This window comes from Sorex araneus, chromosome 6, assembly GCF_027595985.1.
Source record: "Sorex araneus isolate mSorAra2 chromosome 6, mSorAra2.pri, whole genome shotgun sequence".
In the NCBI taxonomy this organism is placed as follows: Eukaryota; Metazoa; Chordata; class Mammalia; order Eulipotyphla; family Soricidae; genus Sorex; species Sorex araneus.
This window is the reverse complement of record NC_073307.1, coordinates 113,542,406-113,564,130: the sequence shown is the minus strand read 5'-3', so window position 1 is coordinate 113,564,130 and position 21,725 is coordinate 113,542,406. Positions and strand designations below refer to the sequence as shown.

The window sequence follows — 21,725 nt, the reverse complement described above, 5'->3', positions numbered from 1 at the left end:
TAGGACTCACTGAAGGGTCAAAAACCTGTATCTTGTTAGTTTAAATGCAGGCATGACTAACAACCCAAGAAGGTGTATCTAGGATGATACTTACCTTACAACATATTATACCACTGTGCTATTATGCATTCTGTGTACAGAAACACAAGCAGTCAGCTGAAAGGTACACACCACACTAGCAAATGCTTGGCTGGATCCATAAGGTCTGATGACCAATGGAATATCAAGATACGTGTCAATTCTCCAGCCTTCATAACCACATTCCAGACATCTCACGTAGTCCTTCAGTTTGCCTTGATAGAGTTCATTTATGAGATCAGCCTAGAAATAAGAACATTTACATGTTAAAAATATTCCTTAAAAATAACTTTAAGTATGTGAAAACAGTAAGTCCTGCTTTTAAGATTCAAAAGGTAATGAAATAACTGCTGAAGTTTTTAAAGACATTGCAATTCATATAAATTCTGCTAAAAAATCCATGGTTTAACATTGATTTTCAAAATAAAGTATTTTCAGTGGTTTATTCATAATAAACAATACAAAATAAATTCTTTCAATTCTGCTTTGGGGCGGATTTGAGATGGAAACATCCAAAATATGGTGGTGGAATTGGTGTTTTAATATTAAATGTAATCAAATATTGTGAACTACTTTATAAAAATAAAATTGAATTAAAATAATGTTAAAAACAAAAGAAAAGTAAAAAATTCAGAAGGGACAACTAGGACAGTGATAGTTGGAAATGATCATTCTGGACAAGAACTGAGTGCTGGAAGTAAGTAAATCGATATACAGGATAGCCTTTCAGTACCTGTATTGCAAACCGAGGTGGGTAGAATATTTAGCTGTAACAAAAGCCTCACAAGTTACCCTCACTTTCACAATGCTCTTATAGTTTCCTCTGTATTTTTCAATGTTTTAAGTGCTAGTATACACTCATTAAACTTATTTAATAACCCGTGACTAGACTACAATCTGAAAGTTTGAAAAACTCTGGTCCACACCATTGAAACTATTCCAACCATATAGCAAAATTTTCAGGCACCTCTAGAGACACTTTTCTTTATAAGCCCCTGTGATCCCCTACTATTACCTTCAGTATAAATACCATTCTGTACTGGGTTTTAAGCCCTACTAGTTTAGCTTTACTCCTCATTCTAACTGTGGAAAATCATTATTCCCCTAATAAAAAAAACCCAAGGTCAGGCAGTCCTCTAGACAAAAAATGTTTAAGATAGATTTATAATGCCTAACTTGTGAAGCCATCGAAAGTGTCCCACTTGGGAAGAACAGATTATCTTAACTTCAGTGCTATCCATTAAAGTTACTTGCTGAGTGCTTATCATTCTATGACCACAGCTTTATAAATATTCCAGCCTCAGTTTTTAACATGTATGTACATTAGTAAAGAATAGCTTTTGTCATAGGAGTCAAGGGTAAGGTGATATCGTACTTAAATAAAAAGGCCAGGAAGCCCTATTGCATGCAGTCATTGTTGCATTATGTGCAACTATCTCCAATGGATGTAGTTGTGAAGGAATTGATTTGACTGTTTGAATTTTGTAAGGCTGGCTGCACCAATGACACAGCTAGTCTTCTCCCCACTTTAAACAATTTCTCTTTTCGTTGGTTAAGAATAGGATTGAATTAATAAAGGGCCTACGTGTCAAAAATATGATTTCATTAAAAAGGATGATAATCCTTAACATATAGATAGTACATTACAGAGTATATCACCTAATTTACTTAAATATTTGATTTACATAAAGGTGTCTAGGCTGGAGCGATAGCACAGCAAGTAGGGCATTTGCCTTGCACATGGCCGACCTGGGTTCGATTCCTTCACCTCTCTCGTAGAGCCCAGCAAGCTACCGAGAGTATCCTGCCCGCACAGCAGAGCTTGGCAAGCTATTGTGGCGTATTCGATATGTCAAAAACAGAAACAAGTCTCACAATGGAGGTGTTACAGGTGCCCGCTCGAGCTAATCGATGAGCAATGGGATGACAGTGATACAGGTGTCTCTGTACATATACATAGTTTTCGAAGTTAAGAGACAAGATTTATAAGACTTAATTCCTCATTTTAAATAAAATTACCTGTTCTGTTTGCTTCCACTTCTGTTCCAAAGCATCAAACATGACTCTGCACAGTTCTTGTACATCATGCTGCTGCCAAGCTATTTTAAGAAAAGTACAGTAAAATATTTAAAGTAATAAAACTCAATTCACTTCAAATGTCAGAAAGACAGAAAAGTCTATATAAAATAATACTAAATTTTAAAAACAAAATGTACATTCATCACAAAAATGGGAAAACAGGAATCAAAAGCATTTTATAAGTATATTTTTTGCCACTATATTTGCTATTTTTTAATCTTTTACTATAGAGTTAAAAATGTGTTGTTTTTTTTTTTTTTTTTTTTGCTTTTTGGGTCAAGCCTGGCGATGCACAGGGGCTACTCCTGGCTCTGCACTCAGGAATTACCCCTGGAGGTGCTCAGGGGACCATACGAGATGCTGGGAATCGAACCCGGGTCGGTCGCGTGCAAGGCAAATGCCCTACCCACTGTGCTATTGCTCCAGCCCCAAAAATGTGTTTTAAGAAATATGCAACAGGGGCTGCAGTGATAGCCCATTGGGTTGGCCTTTGCACTCGCCAACCCGGGTTCGATTCCCAGCATCCCATATGGTTCCCTGAGCACCTCCAGGAGTGATTCCTAAGTACAGAGCCAGGAGTAACCCCTGTGCATCACTGGGTGTGACCCAAACAGCAAAAAATATATACATATACACAACTTTAAATTTTTTACTTCTAAGTAGATAAAGAGTATAATCAAACATAATGAAATTTGTATTAACCATAAATTTATCTCAGAGCTTAAAATTTAAACATAAGTTATTAAATACCAACAAAAAGATTTAAGGTAAAAAGTTAATTCTGTTATGCTATTTGTAATATTGTGTTCCAGATTCCTTTATGAGAAATACTATTAAAAGAAAATTAGTACCCTCACTACTATCCCATCCGAAGCTCCTTGTAACATCTGTGGTTTCAATAGCTCTCTTTTTGCTGGTTTGTAACAAAACAAAAAGTCTTTGAAGTTGGTATGGGATACTTGTCACTGGATCTTCTTCAGATTCTTCAAATTCCCACCTATTGGAAGAAAATGTTTGAAAATTATTTGCAAAGTATTTTTATTCCTTAAAGTATAATTACCAACATTAAACTTTAAGTCAAGGAGGCTATACTGAGTTTATGTAATAACCGAATCTACTAACATCTAACAAGTCTTTCATTCCTACATTATAAGAACATTAATAAGAAAAAACATAAAGGACAACAAAATGAAAGAGGCTCATTTTAAAGTCATTCTCAAATTTAACTGATCAAGACTGTTGATTTGCCAAAAAGTCAGGGAATAAAAGAACAATATATTAAATTACGCTACGGTATTCAAATATCAAAACCCAAAGCTGGAAAATAACAACAAATTACATCAGTTTTCACCTTGTATATTTTCAAGGATTATAAATATACAAGATAGAAAGGTAAAAGACTAAAAGCGGAATAAGTAAATTAAGAGCCATTAGTCAAAGGGGCTAGAGTGATAGCACAGAGGGTAGGGCATTTGCCTTGCACGTGGCCGACCTGGGTTCAATTCCCAGCATCCCATAAGGTCCCCTGAACACCACCAGGAACAATCCCTGTGCATAGCCGGGTGTGACCAAAAAAAAAAAAAGTGCCATTAGTCAAAATCAATAGTTCTTGTATGGATTCTGATTTTAACAGATTGTTTAAAATTATGAGACAATCAGAAATATTACCATTAACCTGAATTATAGTTTACAGATGATATTATAGAGGTTATGCTTCCATTTTTTTTTTTTTTGAAAAATGCACAGGGGTTACTCCTGGCTCAAGCACTCATGCACTCAGGAATTACTATTATTCCTGGTGGTGCTTAGGGGACCATATGGGATACTGGGAATCGAACCCAGGTTGGCCATGTTCAAGGCAAATGCCCTATCCGCTGTGCTATTGCTCCAGTCCCTATGCTTCCAAATTATTGAAGTAGAAGGTTACAGACCAAAAAAAGTGATGACTTGTTACTATTCAAAGTGGGGTGATGTATAAAGAGAATTCATTATATACAATTTATCTACTTCTAATGGTTGAAATTTTCTGTAATAATTTTGGGGAAGTCACTCCTGGCACTTTCAGACCTGGCACTGATTAGTAATTCACCAGGGCTATACCCTATAATACTTGGAGATCCAAGGGCCTAAACACAAGGCCTTGAGCATCCAAGTCATATCAAAAGCATGTATACCGTACGACTTAAGCCGTATCCCAGGCCCCTCAAAAAATTTCTAAACTGGAACAGAGTAAATAAAATAATGCAGTTAAGGTTTTTTATCTTCACAAACTTTTAAGAAACACAGACTAGTCTAACTCTAGCTTCAGGAATTATCTTATTATCAATTTCCTAACTGAAAAAACTTAAATTGTCATATGGGGGAAAAATGATTGGGAAGCTAAAGCTGAACATCTAACCACAAAAGCCCTTAAAGTGATTCTACAGAAAAATAAAACAATGAAGAATATTTAATAACAACACTAATATTTTCTGTATCTTAAGCTAGCAGTAAGGTTATTTTTTATTTCCTCACTAAAGACTTTAGTTCTGAAAGAAAGCTGGAGCATTTATTTCTTCTGCTGCAGTTTACAAATAATGGGTTTATATTTTTCTTGTGTTAGGATGCTTTGGTAAACTATTTAGTACTTTTCTTATTTTATATTTCACTTTTATTATAAGGCTGAGAAATTGCAGCCTAATGATCTTGCCCATCTTTTGACAGGCTAGAGAGCTAGGGATTGGCTACAGAAGCACAGAGGGAAAAAACAGACATCAGAAAAAGAGTAAAGATTTTTATAAGGAAGTCCTGAGGGAGTGAAAGTAAATTGTATTCTATTTGTTATCTACGAGGCAAGGAGGAGTTATTGTTACTTTCCTTAGTAGAAAGGAATTAAAATCGACATTATAGGATCTAAAATTTTCCTGGTAGCTGTGAAGGAACACAAAAGTCAAATTTTTAAATGCTCTTCTTTCATGGGAAATTTACCAGTGAGGAGGAATAACTAAATTCTCAAGGCCAGAGACAGTTTAAGGAGCTGGAATGAATACATGTCACACAATAGGCTCCGAGTCCTATCGCTGGCACAGCACGGCCACCTCCACCCCGTGCTACAGCACAAGCCGGATGCTGAAGCCACAATGTCCCTCAGCACCCTGAGCACTTCGGGGGTAAAACCTGTTGGGCCCCAATACTACCATGCTCATGTGAGTAGCCCAAACTATCTCATCCCAGTAATTCTCAACAGATCTTTATTTCTGATACAAGTACCGTCAAGGGTATTAAATCTTTATGATACTTTGCTTCACCAGCCACCAAAATTAAGAAACGTTTGGCACCATACTGGATTCTTCACACTCCTTTACTACAAATTAAAATTCGTTAGTAAGTCTTATAAATAGCTGATCTACAATGTCATAACCATAACGACCACCTTCATGCTGATCCTTAACCATTACAACCTCATTTAGTAACAAGATGCTTCTGAGTTCTCCATCTTTCAAATCAATCCTGCATGCTGCAATACATACACTTTCCTAAAATTATGTACTTATCACTTACATGCCTCCAAATCCAATGTGGCATGTTCTCTGTTGCCTAATATACAACAAATAAAGAAAAAAAAATAGAACCTTATACTTTCATGCTAGTCTTAGCTTCTCTTAGTTCAGAGAGGTGCAGACTTCTTAAGGAACAGACCCTTTCTTAGGGTATGATGAAACATTATTGGTGCTCTCAAGCTTTGCTTCCTCATCTGCAGTAAACTTCACTCTTCTAACAATCTCCAAAGCATCTAGCCTTCCTCTCTAAATTTATGTCTCACTCCCCATCCTCACTTGGCTCCTGTTACAATAAAAAAAAATTTTGGTGCCAGGAACTGAACCAAGGGCCTCATACACACAGTGTAAGTATTCAACTGCTAGGCCACATCCTTAATCCACAGTGGAAAAAAAATTTTGTTATACACACAGGGCTTAATCCTGGCTCCGAGTGCAGGGATCACTGCTGGGGAAGCCTGGAGGACTACATGTGGATAAAACTCAGTTTGGGCATGTGCAAGGTAAGTGCTTTACCCCACTGTATTATCTCTCCAGCCCCAGGATGGTGGGATTTTTTGCTCCTCAAAGTTCTTTGCATTTGCAGCTTTTTTCTGTGTGAACATTCTTCCCACAGATTTTCACAGGACTGATTCCTAGTATATCTATTCAGACAATATTTCCTAAGACAGGCCCTTCCTTACTACTCACCATACTACCTCCACCCTACTTAATTTTCTTCATAGCATGTAGGACTATGAGAAATAAGCTCAATTACATAGAATCCTCTATGGAATGGCTGAAGGAGGAACTCTCTTCATCACCACCATTATCTATGTATCTATCAAGTACTTACCACAAAGCAAATAGTTAACATAAACTTGCTGAATGAATAGCTCTGGCTACACTCTCTGTTCTTCGGTTTTAGGGGTTTACAGACTGGTTTCAGCATATCAAAACTCATAATTAATAGAGCCAGAGAGACAATTTAGGAGACACTTGCCTTGCACACAGTTGACTTGTTCAACCCATGGCACCACATGTGGTCTCCCTGAACTCTGCCAGGAGTCATTGCTAAGTAGTCAGGAACTGTTCCTGAGCACCAATGACTGTGGCCCCAAATCCACACCCCATAAAAAACCAAACAAACAAAAAAAACCCTCATGGTTAAGGGCTGAAAAGATGTAGGAGTTAAAGCACATGCCTTATATGTGGCCAACCGTGGTTTGATTCCCAGCACCACATAATCCATAAGCAGGGTAAAGCCAACCCCAAGGCTCCGAGCATTGTGGACTGTGACTCTGGAGGTCCCGTAACATTGCTGCAGTGGCCTGGGTAATGCCTAGAATTAGGGCCTGAAGAGCATTGCATCCACAGACCTTTGTGCTGAATTGCTGGGTGGCCAAAAATTGCTAGAAGAATCCCAGACCTTCAGGGCCCTGCTTAGGACCCTCAAAGTATTCCAAACCCCTCACCCCAAGAAAATAAAAAAAAAATCTTTATCACCACGGTTAATTAAATTCCTTTATATGTAATATGTGCTAAAGCAGACATATCATGTAGAACTCATTTGTTCCAGTTCTGAGAACAGGATTTAGACTTATCTATTAACCACCACTTTCAGTACTCTGACAAACTACTCTGGATACCCTGGGGCTGTTGCAATATACACTTATTAGCATCAACTACAATATAGGCACAATGGGTAATGGATTCTGCACCTACTGGGTATGCTACTTCTAGTATCATGGCTTCTAGCAAAGTACTTATCTCTCTATGCCTTCTCAGTTACCTCCTTTATAAAATGTGAATACAAACAGTTAACTTGAGTGAGTTTTTGGGAACATTGGTGGAGGAGAATGGGCACTGGTGGAGGGATGTAAACAAAATGCAAACATGAAAGTTCGTAAGTTTGTAACTGTATTTCATGGTGATTCACTAATAAAAATTAAAAAAAAAAGAATTGAGTGAGTTTTTATGTATAGTGCTCAGAACAGTGTCTGATAGAAATAACAAACATTTAGACAACACTTATTATTAGTCATTTTTGCTTGAACGGTCTGTCTGCAATGTCCTTCCTTCTCAACTTGGTCATCTATATCTGGTTTCACTGACCTACTTCTAGTCTGACCTTCTCTGATAAGTTACTTTTCCAAATTTCAGTAATCTCCTTCCTCTTTAAACTCAATGACATTTGGTTGCCCTTAAGTGTTAAACTGTATCACGCATACAATTTACTACTACTGTAAAAAGACCGTAAATTACTCAAAGCATCTTTCTAATCATGAACTGCTTAGTATATGAACATTAGAATGACAAATACTTGTTGAATAAAAAACGTCAACTTTTACAAGCTCACATGACAAATTTTTATGAATGTAATAGTAACATTATTTGAAAAATACTGTATTATTAAAATTTTCTTTAAAAATACTTTACAAATTTAAAGTCATTTCAAAGATGTTACTCAAAAGTAATGCAAAACAGGATGAGTCTTTCTCTATTCTTTAAAATGCCTCACAAAAATTAAAGTTTTATACATAGTTTAAAGAAACAAAGCACGGTTATATAAATGGATAATAGGATATATATACAAAAATAAATGTTTGACCTCAGGATTTATTTAAATAAATTCTTTCTCCACAAGGAATTTTCAATCATCTATTGTCTTTTAGAAACACATTCACACTTTTCATAAAGAACAATTGCATTATAGTTTAATTTGAAAATAAACTAGCAAATTGGCATGCTCTTCAAGTCCATGTTCTCCCTTGAAAACGTATCAATTACATAGATACGTTTGTATCTATGTAATTGATACATAGTCTTTGCCTATGTAATTGCCTATGTACAAACGTATCTATGTAATTTATCAATTACATAGATATGTTTGTATCTATGTAATTGATAAACAGTCTTTGCCTATTTCTACTCTGGAGAAGTCGGTATTCTCTCTTGAACACCAAATTCTCCTTTTCACTTCCCTCACATCTTTCTAAGTAAGTTTCAAATAAAAGAAGAAGGAAGAAAGGGAGGGGAAAAAGGGAGAGAGGGAAGAAGGAAGGAAGGAAATTTAAAATGACAACTTTATTAAACTGAAGTGGAAACGATATGGTTTATATATTCAGACTATCTCAAAAAACAAATGAAATATTTCTTTAAAAAATATGCTAAAGCTCTGAGGAAGGTGATAAAATAATTTTTATGTCTATGCTCTCCTAATTCTCTTCTCACACACACACAAAAATTGCATGTGGGGGGGGGGTGGAGGGTCCACACCTGGCAGTGCCCAGAAGTTTCTCCTGGTTCTAGGCTCAGGGGTCATTTCTACAAATGTTCGGTACCACAGATAGTGAGTGCCAGGGATTAAACCTGGGTTGGCAGTGAAGTGGTTATACTACTTTTCTGGCCCCATCTCCACAACTTTTTAATATGCCAGTCTTTCATCATGATCTTTTTCATATATACTGTTCAACATGTTTCATAAAATAATGCCTCTGAACATTACAAATAAGTACAAGAAGGTAAGTTAGATTTCATTCTAATTTATTGTATTTTATTAGTTAAACTCTGTAGTTTTATTCCTAATTCAGTTTAATTTAAACAATATTTTGAATACTCACTTATATAGTGCATTCCTAAATTCTGGAGTCATAAAAAGTGTCTGCAAAAGGCTATTCAAATAGCAAGTCATTGCTTGGTTTACTAATCCCACATATCCTTTAAAAAGAAAACACAAATATACATAAATCAATATTTAAATGAAAACTTTTAAATAAGAATCAATAAAGTGTAAAATTTAAGAAGTTAAAGTTAGTGCCTGAAAATTACTTTTATTAACAAACAATACATATAAAAATCCTTTTTCACACTTATTCACTGCTGGTGGCAATGTTGACTGGTCTAGCCTTTTGGGAAAACAATATGGATATTTCTAAAAAAAAAAAAAAAAAGGAATTAAGCTTTCGAACAATACAGCAATTTCACTCCTCAAAATATACCCTAAGCGTCCAAGAATGTAATACAGAAAAGACCTCTGCACTTCTATGTTCATTGCAGTACTATTCACAATAGCCAAAATCTGAAAACAACTCAAGCATCCAAGAACAGATGACTGGATAAAGAAACTACTGTACATACATACAAGGAAATACTCAGCTGTAAGAAAAAATGAAGTCATACAATTTGCTGCTTAGGTAAATGGATCTGGATAGCACCATGCTGAGTGAAGTTAGAGGGAGAGGAACAGACACAAAATGATCTCTCATATGGGGGATTATAAAGAAACATAGTAAAGGAATAACAAATGCCCAAAGGCAATAGAAAGGAAGGGCATGAGAAGTGGTTCTTCATAGAAGCTAAAACTGGAATGAAAGGGTGAGGTTGGGGTAAGGAATAGGTCAGAGAGGAACACTGTCATTGGGTATGATGGAAGGAAAAATTGCCTGCCACTGAGAAGGTTGGGAGAAGGAAATCTGAGGCAAATGGAGGGAAGTGGGCACTGGTGAAGGGAATGGTATTGATGAAGTATTATCTAACTAAAACACAATCATTTCAAGTTTTGTAACTTGAAATTCACAGTGATTCAAAATAACTTTAAAAATAGATCCCTTTAAAATTATATGCACTACATATGGGAGGGTGTGTGTGTGGGGGGTGGGGGGGTTAGTATGGTGCCATCTAGCAGGTCCACCTGTACCTGCAGGGCGAGTGCATTAGCAGCCTAATGGTGTTTTCAGGTTTCCTGGTAGCCCAAAATTACCACTGTGCCTCTTGTCGGACCCCAACAACTTGGGACCAAGTTTCCTGAAAAATTAAGTGGCTAAAAGACAGGTATGTGGTAATCATGGCCACAAACCACCTCCAGCTCAGCTATTTATTGGACTTGCTTCAGAGACCCATAAATATAAATCCTGAAAGAGATCAAAAGCATGCCATTTAAGTGCATTAATGGCCATGATTCAGAGATTCACAAATGAATCTCGGAGGAGAGCAGCACACTGCAGAGATGTCTCTGCATCCCGTGCAAAAGCTGATTTTACCAGGCACCTCGGAGGGGGTAAGGTGTGTCTCTCCGCTTGCTCCAAATGAACCCTGGCAGCTGCAAGAACACAATCGCCGCTATGCTCACAGCCAACATTCACAGGCTCATTCCGAGTCCCCCACACATGAGAATGAATCAGCTGGAAAAACCCAGGTATTCTGGGCCAGTGACCCAAAGCTCCAGGCTTCACAAAGTTGGGGATGGGCAACCTCCCCCCATATGACTGCTAGGAAACTCGCCTTCTGGTTTCCTAGCATTCACGCCTAAGAACTGCCTCTGGGCACCATTTAAGTGCATTAATGGCCATGATTAAGAGTCTCACAAATGAATCTCAGAAGAGAGCAGCACTCAGCAAAGATGCCCCCGGACCCCAAATATCTAAAATATTTTATAATTTCATGAGCCCTCGGCCGCTTTTGTGGCCACAAGATATCTCATACTATTCATAACAAAACAATACAAAATAAATTATTTAGCATCTGCCTGTGAGACAGGCTTGGGTGGTGGTGGGAAAATTTGAAATAATGGTCGTGGGAAGGTGTAGTGATAGTGGGATTGGTATTGAAATGTTGAACCACTATTACTGTCACTGTCATCCCATTGCTCATCGATTTGCTCGAGCGGGCACCAGTAACGTTTCCATTGTGAGACTTGTTACTGTTTTTGGCACATTAAATAAGCCACAGGTAGCTTGCCAGGCTCTCCGAGAGGGGTGGAAGAATTGAACCCGGGCTGGCTACATGCAAGGCAAACACCCTACCCGCTGTGCTATCACTCCGCCCATTAAAATGTTGAATGTAAGCAATTGCTGTGAACAACTTTATAATGAAAGGACCACAAATATCAGCTGAGGAAAAGAGATACTTTCTTTATACTATATTTACTTAGATGGATATAAATAAAGACAAAGTAGCTACCCAACTTTCACTCTGGACTCAAACTTTGGTATCAAATGCCTTTCAATCTTTATTTTTAAATACTCAACTCCTAACCATGACCAACCTGTAATTGTTCTCATAACACCCTGCTTTCATCCATATGAGAACCTGTATCTCACTGTTCTGCAATGACCTGTTTTCCTCATCAGACTATGGAAAGTGGAATCTGATTTATCACTCTACCCTACTACAAGAACAGATGCACAGAACTTACAAGTAACACAAACATGTATGCTATTTAGCCTGATTATGAGAAGTAAAGCATTTTATTCCTTCGTAGTTCATGTAAACATATCCTTCCCCACAAACAAGAGCAATCGGAATACTTCTTGCATAAATGACTCAACTGGTTGTCAGAACACAGAACAAATGCTTCAACAATTCTGATTTGGTAAACCCAAACTTTCTCAAATAATTTCATCTCAATGTATCTAAGGTGATTATTTAAAATATATCTACTACAAAAATGCATTTTTATCCAGCCCATTCCAGAGTATTTAAATACTAATATTTTGAGAATTATTACCTTGGAATCTAGAGTTTAAATTGTGAAAATTCAAAACCAATACTGTATAATAAAAAACAGCTTTACCAACTCATAGTCTGAAATAAAAAATAATTTTTCACTTTTATATTCTTGCTAGTTTGATGCAATAAATCTGTGATATGGTGATATAGACCATCTAAATTACCAAACATAAAAAGGATCATGCTGTTTACAAAACATATACCATAAGCCTGTATAAATTATGAAATTATTCTTAATCACAGATTATAGTCAATTAGAGAGCATATTAGAATAAACTGCAATGTAACTAGTTTTCCTTCTACTATGTATTTGGCATGTAGTATGTAAAATAATAGCTTTTAAAGTTCTACAGTAAGCGTTCTAAAGTCAAACCTAGCACAAAACACCAAATTGTGACATCAACGGATTCTCTAAAACCCAGATTCATTTGACGTAAGTATGCCTGTTAACAGTGCAAAGATCTGTTGTAAAATTAAGTGATACATAAAAATACTGATTATATTTTTAGGTAATATTATGCATACATATATGGATAATCTTTGGTAAGTGTGAAAAACAAATCAACTAATGTCACTAGTTCAAAAAATTGAAAAAAAAATTAAAAACTATGTAATTAATTTCAAATGCAAAATCAGTCTAGTAGCACCACTGGTGAAACAAGCCTACCCTGTCTGCTTGAAAATGGAAGTATGCCCTATAGTCTGGTTTAATCCAAAAGGAGATAGTTATTTCTTTGCAGAGTAAGTCAACTTCTAATCTTTTAAAATTTAATTCAAAACAAACTATATAAAAAAAACTTTCTTTCAAAACATAATGGTGTTTATCACTAAACTGCGACAGTAACAATACTGTAAAATGACTACTTAATGAAAAGGAATTTATACTAGCTCTAACTTTGCTTCTGCTAACTAGTGATCTTATTCTAGATCTTAGTTTTCTAATGCATAAATCCTGAAAATTCCAACTCAAATTCCAATGTACTAATATTTTAAAAGCTAGATTAACAATAATATACCTTACCAGTTTCTGATTTGTTCAAAATAGATGAATAGGAGTAGCTTTGGCTGACATAATCACTGGTAGAACCCACAGAACCTTCTCTTGGAAGTGGACCTATAAATCTGTCATGAACATTGTCATCCCCAGCACTGGAATCCTCCTAAAATGCAGCAGAACCAATATTCAGTGGATAGCAAATATGCTAAAATAATAATAATAAAACTGTTTAATTGTTAAGACAAAAAACACCTGCAAAAAAATCAAAATAACAGTATTATTACAGTTGTAACTATGAATTTCAAAGGCATGTAAAGTCACCATTGCCTTTTAGAATATTTAAATGATGCCCTCTATATGTTGTTATCCTTCCAATGTTATTACTGTCTCAATTTTAATTCTCCTTTAAATTTTATTTATCCCAGGGGCCAAAGTGCTAGTACAATGGGTAGGGTGCTTGCCTTGCACGTGGCCACCCAAGTTCTATTCCGGCATCCTATACTATCTCCTGAACACTACTAGGGAGTAATTCCTGACTGCAGAGCCAGGGGTAATCCCTGAACATTGCCACATGTGGCCCCAAACCAAAAAACAAAACAAAAATTTGGGGCTGGAGAGATAGCACAGCGGGTAGGGCGTTTGCCTTGCACGCGGCCGACCCGGGTTCAAATCCCAGCATCCCATATGGTCCCCTGAGCACGGCCAGGGGTAATTCCTGAGTGCAAAGCCAGGAGTAACCCCTGTGCATCGCCAGGTGTGACCCAAAAAGCAAAAAAAAAAAAAAAAAAAAATTGTTTACTTCAAAGATTCTGGGTACTGCGAAATAAAAAATACCATTAATAATCTATCCTTTTCTTATATCTTTTCCCAGGAGGTAGATAGAAGATACTCATTAATAGTCAGATGAAATGCATAGTTTCCTACTATTTTGTATAAGATAAATTCCCTATTTATTAGGAAATATATCAAAATAGTTTAGGTGATAATAAGCACTACAATTCAGATAGTATTGAACAGTAATTACCACGCATTTTAAAATATGAGCTTCCAAAATGTGAACGCAAAATTCCCTAAATAGCTAATTTAGGTTTCAATCTCAAATTAGTTAAAATTTTGTATGTCATAAAAATAAATGAGACAGAACGAACAGAGAACATATTTTCAGTAAGAATGTCGTATGCTTAACTGTTTACTATCCTGGCACACTGTATCACAAAACACTTGTCAAAGAAAAGCACCAGATAAAAAAAGGTCTTTTCGAGACACATTTAAGAAAAAGATTCTGAACCAAGTCTTAGTTTCCTCAGGCTTTGGATTGCAAGATAACCCAGACAAATTTTTACTACCTTTTATAACCCATGTTCTCTGCAATGTAGAGAACGCTAAAAAGAACATCAAAAACCTCCAAAATTTTTAATATACATAAAAAATATTTTAAAGCATAGATTATAAACTGATGGACACATGTCCACCTCTTCAAAAGTCAGAAACTCTCTGAGAGAATATACCTGAAACTGTAGTTACTAAATTAGATGATTGCTTAAGGCAGCTGGAATAAATGAAAACTCTACTAAAATATTAATTAGGCTAAACACTGAAAAAAATTGAACAAAACATGTAACTTATAAACTAGTCATTCTAACGTAATGGGACAGGAAAATGAAAATGACAATAATCTTTCCCTGCCTTCCAACTACTGAAAATTCTGGGTAAAAGTGTAAAAAGCATTTATAGCAACCTGGAGAAAGCTTAGCCAAGAAAGGACTAGTGAAACACAACTGCAGCTCTTTTTTTTTCTTTTTTTAACATTTTTATTCACCTTAGACTCATTACAGTTTTGAGGGCAGCAACCTGTGTTCACATTGTAGCAGCATACTACATACATACATAGATGTCATAGTGCTATAAATTTCCCAGTACACTATTAACGTGTATATTTACTATAGCAACGTAAAATGTAAAAATATTTTTTTATATTTAAATTACAAAATATATCCCTTTCCCTGAAAATACTGCTTCCCAAGTAGGAGATGACAGTGCATAAAAATCAGGAATTAGGTTTTCTAGTTTACCAGCAGTATCTGAGGCTGTTCACCATCTTTATCTGTCAAATGCAGAAAGTTCTTCTTTCCTGGTTCAAAATTAGCATCAAGAAGAGACTTGTCACTGGTATGATCCAGTGGACCCTATAAACACAAAACAAAATAGTTTATAAGAAACACTAATTATAATAAATGGACACATATCTACATTTATTGGATTCAAATCAGAGTTTTTAAAAATACTGTCTGGTAAATTCTGTTAATAAGTACAAATCAAGTATTCTGTATCACTGTATCACTGTCATCCTGTTGCTCATCAATTTGCTCGAGCCGACACCAGTAACGTCTCCATTGTGAGACTTGTTACTGTTTTTGGCATATCAAATATGCCACAGGTAGCTTGCCAGCTTTGCCGTGTGGGCGGGGTACTCTCAGTAGCTTGCCAGGCTCTCTGAGAGGGATGGAGGAATCGAACCTAGGTTGGCCGTCTGCAAGGCAAGGTTGCCCTACCTGCTGTGCTATCGCTCCAGCCACAAATCAAGTATTAAGCAAATAAAATAATTCACTTTATGAAAACTCTCTCTCAATTTTGACTTTGACTCAGAAATCTATGAAAAAAAAAACGGACACACAAAGACTGAAGCTAAGAGAAGCCACGTGAAAAAACAGATTGGATTTTTGAGTCTCTTAGAACTGTGGCAATTAAAAAGATCAGATGATAAACCTGGAATACAGTTTATTTCAATTAATAAGTCTATTGGGTTTTTCATGGACATACATATAACACTGTGAAGTAAGTAAGTGAAAAGAGTATACTTGTGGAAATGTACAAAATATATAAATACACATAAAAACTGGGTGCTTGAGAACAATTATAGGTATTGAAAACAAATACATAATCTTGATACAGAGCTATTTTAAATGATTTTAGGTATAATTTAGTATTTCTGGAATGTTTGGTGGTACGTATCTATGAAGAATACCAATTCATACTATGAGGTCCTAGTCTATACAGTAATCCTATCATATAGAACGTCATTTTACCACATGGAAAGACACCAATGTATAACAAGTTACAGTAAAAAGACACTATGTTAAGTGATGGAGAGAACAAAGGAGGAAAAAGAGAAAAAGATTCATTTTAAAATGGCATGAGGAGGGGGCTGGAGAGATAGCACACCAGGTAGGACGTTTGCCTTGCACACAGCCGACCTGGGTTTGATTCCCAGCATCTCATATGGTCCCCCGAGCACCGCCAGGAGTAATTCCTGAATGCATGAGCCAGGAGTAACCCCTGTGTGACCCAGAAAGCAAAAAAACAACAATAAAATGGCATGAGGAAACATCATGTATGGATTCTTAAAAAGTAAAATATAGGTATGACTTGAATAAACTGCTTAAACTATTCTCGTAACATGGAGGCAAAACTATAAATTACATAGTTATATTAACGAGAATACTAAATTGATAGCACAGCACGTAGGGAGTTTACCTTGCACATGGCCTACCCGGGTTCGATTCCTCCATCCCTCTCAGAGAGCCTGGCAAGCTACCCATGGCGTATTTGATATGCCAAAAACAGTAACAAGTCTTACAATGGAGACGTTACTGGTGTCCACTCGAGCAAATCGATGAACAATGGGGCGACAGTGCTACAGTGCTATATTAATGGGAAGTATTCAAATTTTCTGAATATGTACTGCTTCTCCTTTCAGATTAAATACTGATTATCTTGTGGACTACCAGTTTTACTGATCAACTTCAGAGAAAAGAACTAACCTATTTTATTTTTATTAGAGTAGAGGAGAAATCACCCAAGGTGAACGGCAAGTTCCATTACTCTTTCAAGTGATATTGGACCAACCCAGCTAAACAGTTCACTGCTCCAGTCCAGGAATCAGAACTGCTTGGGTCCAGCAGTGCTGGAGGCCTTGTGAGCCATCGGCCCTCAAGGGTCACCAGTGAAAATAGATTTTAAGGTCCTATACATGCCAGGTGCATGCTCTAGTTCTTCGGGCTATCTTCTGGCCCCAATTAAGGTATATGATTGGAAGGTAACATTAGTACTATTACTTAAGATGAAGATTATTCTAATAGCAATACACAGGTGAATCTAAATTGAGACAGGAAATGAAAAAGATGGTTTATAATTCCACTCTAATAGTAAAAATGAGATCTAACTCAATAGTTTCCTTCACCATGTAAAATCAATCAAGATCTCCTCTTGGTACTCACTGTACCACTGTATCACTGTCATCCCATTGTTCATAGATTTACTTGAGTAGGCACCAGTACCATCTCCATTCATCCCAGCCCTGAGATTTTAAGCAGCCTCTCCTTACTCGTTTATCCCAATGGTTGTAGGCTCTTTTCAGGGTGAGCGGAATGATACTGTTATTGTTCCTGTATTTGGCATATTGAATATGCCACCGGGAGCTTGCAAGGCTTTTCTGTTCGGGCGGGATACTCTCTGTAGCTTGCCGGGCTCTCCGAGAGGCACACATATATATATATGTATACATATATATATATGTATACATATATATATGCATGTATATATATATCCCTTTATGATGATGTGCCACACGGCCGCTTTGTGGCTGTGAGGTCCAGGAATACATTCACTCATGTGTGAGGCTTGGCCTGAGCATACGGAAAGTAGCCTGGAGTGTGGCGGAGGTGGGGTAGTGGAGGTTGGCTGCTGGGTCTGGGTCCCTTGGGGCAGAGAGGGCTCTCACCTGCCTCCCCTCTGGGGCACCCCTCGTGAGGAGTCCGGTGGCATGGTTATGGGGGCTTCATTTTATGTTCCCTTCCAGGAGAAGCAGCTGTGAGTCCTGGAGGGTGACCAATGAGATTATCTGGTAACAGCAGGAGTCTTATAGGTGTGACCCCTGGGTCACCAGAGATTGGGGGAAGCAGGCAGAAGATCTCTGCTCCCGGGTTACATTGAGCCCAGAGCCCAAGCTTGGCACTCAACAGCAAATCAAATTTTTTGTGTTCTTTTTTTTGACAAACCCAGTGATGCTCAAGGGTTACTCCTAGCTTTGTGCTCAGGGATCACACCAGGGAGGAATCAGGGAACATTTAGGGTTCGGGGAATCGAACGGAAGTCAGTCACACGTAAGGCAAGTGTCCTACCTGCTGTACTATAGCTCTAGTCTCAAAAATTAATTTTTAAGGCGGGGGTGGGGGGGACAAGGAGAGTTCAGGGTTTAAAGCACTTGCCTTCCATGTAGCCAACCCAAGTTTGATCCCCAGTAGAGCATGCAGTTCTCTCAGCACTACTAGGAATGATCCTTGAACACCGCTGGGTAAACCCCAAAATCAAAACAACCCCCCAAATAAAAAAAGTACTTAAAAATATGTTATTGCAATTACCTATTGGCACACAGATCTCTAACTGGATTAGGACATTCTTTAAGTTGATGCTACAGTATTACCAACCTTCTTAACCAGAGGCCTACCACTCTGGGACATAATAATTTTTAACATACACTGAGGTATATATCCTTCCACTCCTTTTCCTTCCGTATTCTCTTTTTTAAAATTAGACCATAAAATTTTATATTACATCCTGTATTTTCATTTAAAAATATAACTTTCATTTCATTAATTCTGGTAATTTTGCTGCAGTTTAAATGAGTCATAAATTTTAAAATTTGAGAAAATTACATTATACAAATTTTAGGATAAGCTAATATTGAATCCAGAATGAAGAAAAAGGAATGAAAAATATATAGTAACTGTAATACTATTAACAACTTAGGAGAAAATAATTAAGGTCTAGATTTTTTACCATATCAGCAGTATTGATTTCATTTCCCCACACCAAATCAAAGGTTCCATTTATGTAGCCTACTTTGTTGGCCACATCTTCAAAGAGCTTTCTGAGTGGAGTAGAAGCTGGTAAATTTAAAGTGATCCGTTCATTCACTGTTTTTGAATTTGTAGTATCTTGTATTATACATAAAACTCTAGGTTCTTCAGCAGCATTTTCTATCTGAAATTAAAAAAAAAATCTTTAAAGAAAAATAACTGTATTTGGCCAATATCTATAATTAAATGTTAAATAAATCCATAAAATATTAACTTCTCTGTGCTAGTATTACTGTTTTGTTATGTCTGAAAACCTCCCATGGACATGTCAGAAATATAAAAAACATGCATGTTTGCTCTGGAAAGACTGGAGACAGGAAAGACTGAGGCATCTGAAGAATCAGCAGTCATTCTGCTGGATATTTCCTGTCATCTTTTAAAACTGCAAGTTAATGGTCAACAGGTCATTAAGATGGTAACTTGAGCAACTATTAATTGAAACAAAATGTGATTCTTAAAAATAAGTCATTACCACACTAACACAGTCAATTCCAAGCATTTTCTGGGTCTCCTGAGGAAACTGAAAAGATAAAGTATAGATACGTAGGAAGGACTGTGTAAGATGGAAAAATTTATAACTAAGGGACACAGGCAACTAGCCTGATGTATCCACTGACTAGTATCCAAAAGTCCATCAATGTTAGAAGCTGTCAAACTTTTCCAAATGGAGAGGTAGAAAAAGAACAAAAAACAACAAAGACTTTTCTATCACTAAATAGAGTTAAGAGTCACAAATTTTCCTTGTTTTTTCCCATTTAGTATACAACTCAGTAATTATCAAGACAATCATTTTTAAAGATTTTCTTTAAGAAGGTAGTCCTCAGGCTATAAAGTCATTCCTTTTCCTCTTCAGTTTCCATAGGGCCAGAAGATTTTACCAGATACTTTAGTGGAAGAAGCGGCCTACTTTTCCTATAATGTCTGACTCAATGGAACGTACCATCATCTTATTTGTTGGAAACAGAGACGAGCCTCTTTCTCATCACTTCTTTCCTCTTCCTCCCTCACACATCCATCATATTTTACAATTTCTAACTTCTCAAAAAATCTAGAACCCTCTCTCTTTTTATTTCTGTATTAGAATCTTAATTCTTGATTTTTGGGTCACACACCCAGCAGTGCTCAGGACTTACTCCTGGCTTTGTACTCAGGAATCACTTCTAGGAGGTTTCGGGGAACTAATATGGGGTCCCAGGGATTGAGCCCAGTTTGGCCTCAGGCAAAGTAAATGTCCTGCCCGCCTGCCAGTTCCTAAATCTTGAATTTATTAGGAATGTTAAATTCTTCCAACATTATTCTCCTTCAATCCAGAATAGTTAATTTGATATGCAAACTGCTTCCTTTCTCTCAAAATCAAGCACAGTGGCCTTTTAATTGACGAGTTTTTTCTCACTATCCCCCAAAAGGTTATATATAATTAAGACATTTCCAGACTGGTGCTGTATCCAAGATTTTATTTCTCTTCTTTAAAGAACAAGGATATCAACCCCAACCTCTGGTACCCTTCATACTGTCTATTTTTAAATAATTATTATGACTGGGTAGTATTAAAGATGCGGCAGTCAACTTGTTTTGTTTGGTGGGGCAATATTACTGTTTATGCCACACATAATTTTAGGGTTTTAAGAAGTTACTACTAGCATATTATGGACTATTTTCACGTTAATCCAAAGTGATAAACAATTGGCATCTTTTTAAAACCTTCTGGGTTACAATAGTAAACGACACAAAATACAATTCAATTATCAAAAAAATGTACTTTTACAAATTCAGTAGTAAATTTAAGAGGAAGATTCAAGATCTCTAACTATAAAATACAATGGCCAGAATTTCACCTCTAATTGAATCTCACTAGAAGCCCAAATGCATTAAAAAATGCAATTTATCTTTAAGTGTATTCTTTATTCTTTTTAGTAAAAGTTTTGTTAATATAATTTTTTTTTGCTTTGACAGGAAAAATAAAACGCAAAAATAGAAACCTCTGCATTATGAAATATGTAACTATTCACATTTGGTGAATATTCTTCCAAATATTTTTCCTGTAAAAGCACACATACACATATGCACCTTCTTTTCCTTTTAAACACAAGCATCAAATTAGATATACTTTGTCTTGTAGTTAGTTTCTTTACTTACAAGTAAATCATGTAATCAATCTTTTCCTGTCAACTTTATTTCACTTACTTTATAAACTAAACAGTATGTTAGTACATAGTAATATAAAGTACTATGCACGTATATAAAGTACATAATAGTACTTATGTCTTTTAGGTGAAATTTTATTACACTTTACAAAAATCTGTGGAGGAAAAAAAGTGAAAGAATTCTGTGAATATCCATAATACAAAACTGTTTTGTATATTATTTTCTATAAGCAAAATTTCTGAGCCAATCATACTTCACTTTTGCATTCAATTACGGGATAATGAAAACAAGTGAACAAAGGTTTTTTTCTTTCTTTCTTTCTTTTCTTTTTTTTTTTTTTTGCTTTTTGGGTCACACCCAGCGATGCTCAGGGGTTACTCCTGGCTTTGCACTCAGGAATTACTCCTGGCGGTGCTGGGGGACCATATGGGATGCCGGGGATCGAACCCGGGTCGGCCGCGTGCAAGGCAAACGCCCTACCCG

General features: G+C 36.5%; 1 protein-coding gene across 3 annotated transcripts in view; it reads right to left on the bottom strand.

Moving 5' to 3' along the window:
* The window catches only part of USP47 (ubiquitin specific peptidase 47), a 107,705-nt gene that overhangs the window by 52,710 nt on the left and 33,270 nt on the right, over positions 1–21,725 (bottom strand). For 2 of the 3 annotated variants that reach the window (XM_055142900.1, XM_004613597.3), the window contains 7 exons: positions 19,018–19,221; positions 15,252–15,365; positions 13,204–13,342; positions 9,296–9,392; positions 3,009–3,154; positions 2,098–2,177; positions 172–321 (listed from right to left, as the gene is read on the bottom strand). In XM_055142900.1, the coding sequence (XP_054998875.1) occupies positions 172–321; positions 2,098–2,177; positions 3,009–3,154; positions 9,296–9,392; positions 13,204–13,342; positions 15,252–15,365; positions 19,018–19,221 (930 nt within the window). The remainder of the gene's footprint in view (positions 1–171; positions 322–2,097; positions 2,178–3,008; positions 3,155–9,295; positions 9,393–13,203; positions 13,343–15,251; positions 15,366–19,017; positions 19,222–21,725) is intronic. The other variant, XM_004613598.3, reaches the window with a different exon arrangement.